General features: G+C 44.5%; 1 protein-coding gene across 1 annotated transcript; it reads left to right on the top strand.

Moving 5' to 3' along the window:
• Positions 1-1,221: 1,221 nt before the first annotated feature.
• LOC133732545 (uncharacterized) lies at positions 1,222-2,488 on the top strand. Its single transcript, XM_062160121.1, has 2 exons — positions 1,222-1,930; positions 2,032-2,488. The coding sequence occupies exons 1-2, from the start codon at positions 1,510-1,512 to the stop codon at positions 2,229-2,231; spliced, it is 621 nt and encodes a 206-aa protein (XP_062016105.1). The 5' UTR covers positions 1,222-1,509; the 3' UTR covers positions 2,232-2,488.
• Positions 2,489-2,688: the final 200 nt, after the last annotated feature.

Genomic DNA, 2,688 nt, shown 5'->3' with positions numbered 1-2,688 from the left:
GCATCATCTTGAACGTTCACAAGTTGCATTTAGACATTAACATAAATAGTTATATTAATACAATACGTGGTTATTAGATTATGAATAATTCGCAAATTACATACTAAATGAAGTTATTTGAGGAGATAAGATCGATAATTCTGAATTTATTAGTGTTCTTTGCACGTACTCTGGTCAAAATTAATCTATGCAATTTCCTTACAATATGGTTCTATCACCAAATCGTCATTCCAAAAATCATTTACGGAAAATAAAAGTTCATCAAGTTGATTCACTCTTATAAACAATTCCAACCACACTGTGATAAGTCGGATTACTGTACCAACCATCGGACCAACACTAAATCCCAGGACATGCATGTACCAAGTTGCCAGATGACCACTAGTTTCTAGCTAAAAAAAACCAATTTGTTAAAATCCAAAGGACTAAAACGAAAGGAAAATAATCTTATAAGAACATGAGTGGCCACTGAAAAAGACAACGATGGTGGCAATGTTTGTCATGTACATATTCTTGCTTAAATTTTCACCGTCTTTTTGCATAAAGATCTAATGATCCAATTAAACTCCATAACTATTGGCCGCCAAAAAATTAAACTCCATCAGCATTGGCCACCGCCCACACCACCTGATCAGTTAATTAAAGTATATTCTCCGGCCATGCCACGTTTATAACCATCTTTTTTATTTTCTATACTAAGGAGTTCGTTGAAAACCCTAAATTACTTGGCTACCAAGTAGCGGTGAAGGTCTGTATAAGCAAACTACATCAAGCATCTTAACCCTCACCAAGTAAAACGAGAGAAAGTAGCCAAGTCCAAAGAAACGGGAAAACTTTAACCCTAGCAACTTTCAGAAAACCACCTTCGCGAAACCACTAGTTTTGCCACGTGGTAGACTTCCCGTGACTACCTTCAACGCAGCTTCACTTATGTTTACACGTGCAAAGCACCTGACGGCACTCAACTCTATAGCCGCCGCAAGAGAACAATAATTCTCTTCACCCGATTCATCGAAACCGGGCCTAACCACAACCACCCCTCCACGTGTCCAGTAGCCTACCGTTGACACCGGTAACCGGCCACACCATGAAATTTGGCACCCTAAACCCAATACGCCCCGCTCTTCTCTCCAAACCGGCAATAGCCAATAGCCGGTCACATGTTGTCCCGCTCTCTAAGGCCACCCCTTATCTTCTCGCTGGTATAAAACTCATAGGAGGGCTTGGGGTGTTTCTTCGCTCATCTCCAGAGTTAGAAAGCCCTTTCCTTCCATGATAATCTCTCTTTTACCCTCGCTTTTCTCGTTATTCCAATTACACCATTCTGGGTATGATAGCCGTTGCTTACCGGCAACCTGAGAGCCGTTGCTCTCCGCTAGCTCTCGGCTTCCCTCGCCTCCGTTTCTTCCGTTACAGGCGATTGAGGTGATCGGCAAACGGTGACTGCTCGCGCTCAAACAGAAACTTAATTTCCGTTTTTGTCCTTGAATATATATCATATTGACCAAAATGCCGAGTCCGAAGAGTCAGCGAAGGATGCAAGAGGAGCACAAGAACCGGAGGGGCAGATTACTCTCGGAGAGATCCTCGTCGTTTCACGGCCAGATGTTGGCCGCGACGTCGACGGCGACACCGCAGCTCCGGCGGCCGAAGACGGTCCCGGACATGGTCCTGTACAGAAACGCTGTCGGAGTCACGACGCCGCCGACGGCGTCGCCGGAGGTGCGGCCTAAGCTGACGAAGCTGCTACTGAACGTGACGATACAAGGGAGCGTCGGTGCCGTACAGGTGGTTATGTCGCCGGAATCGACTGTCGGAGATCTTGTGGCGGCGGCCGTACGGCAGTACGAGAAAGAAGGTCGCCGGCCGATTTTCCCCTCCGTCGATCCCTCGCGCTTCGACCTCCATTATTCCCAGTTCAGCTTAGAAAGTAAGGCGCTGACCCGTGTTTGTTTTTGTTTTTGGGTCTTAATGATATTTGATTTGACACGTGTGCGGGAGTGATTGATTGTAGTGTTTTGTGTGGGCCAGGTTTGGATAGGGAGGAGAAGCTGATGGAGTTGGGGTCGCGCAACTTTTTCCTGTGCCCTAAGAAGTCGGCCGCGGACGGTGGGTCTGGTGGGAGTAGCGGTGGCGGAATAACGACGTCGTCTGGTTCATGTTCGAAACAGGCGGAGAAAGCTTCCAAAACTGGGTTTTCTTGGCTCAAGTTTATGGATTCCCTGCTGTAATCGGCAGAACCTAGTTCGTTGTTTGTTCTCTGCTCAAAGTGAGGGAGTGCCTGTGTACATGATTTAGGTATGGGATAGTGTTCTTGTTTAGGAGCAGAGCAATTCACTTCGGGTTGTTATTAGTTATTACCCAGAAAAAAAAAGGAAAATGAAAAGAATAAGATGGATAGTTTTGGAGGGGGCTGTTCTCAACATGTAATTTTTATTTTTGAATATTTCGATATGAATTGGAATATGTACAGATTATGTTTTGGCTCCTTTTAGCCTCTGTCATGGCATCATAATTAACCATTCCAAAGTAATCGCCAAGGGTAATATAGTTTCAAAATCCAAGTATAGTTTTAGGCATAATGACTTCAAGTGAGGTAGATAAGCACTTCATATTCGTCAAGAGATCGAGTACTTTACGTTGATACAAAGGTTAAGAATATATAGTGCAATTTCCTTCAACTAAAAT

This window comes from Rosa rugosa, chromosome 2 (assembly GCF_958449725.1).
Source record: "Rosa rugosa chromosome 2, drRosRugo1.1, whole genome shotgun sequence".
NCBI classification, from domain to species: domain Eukaryota; kingdom Viridiplantae; phylum Streptophyta; class Magnoliopsida; order Rosales; family Rosaceae; genus Rosa; species Rosa rugosa.
This window is presented reverse-complemented; position numbering and strand designations above follow the sequence as displayed.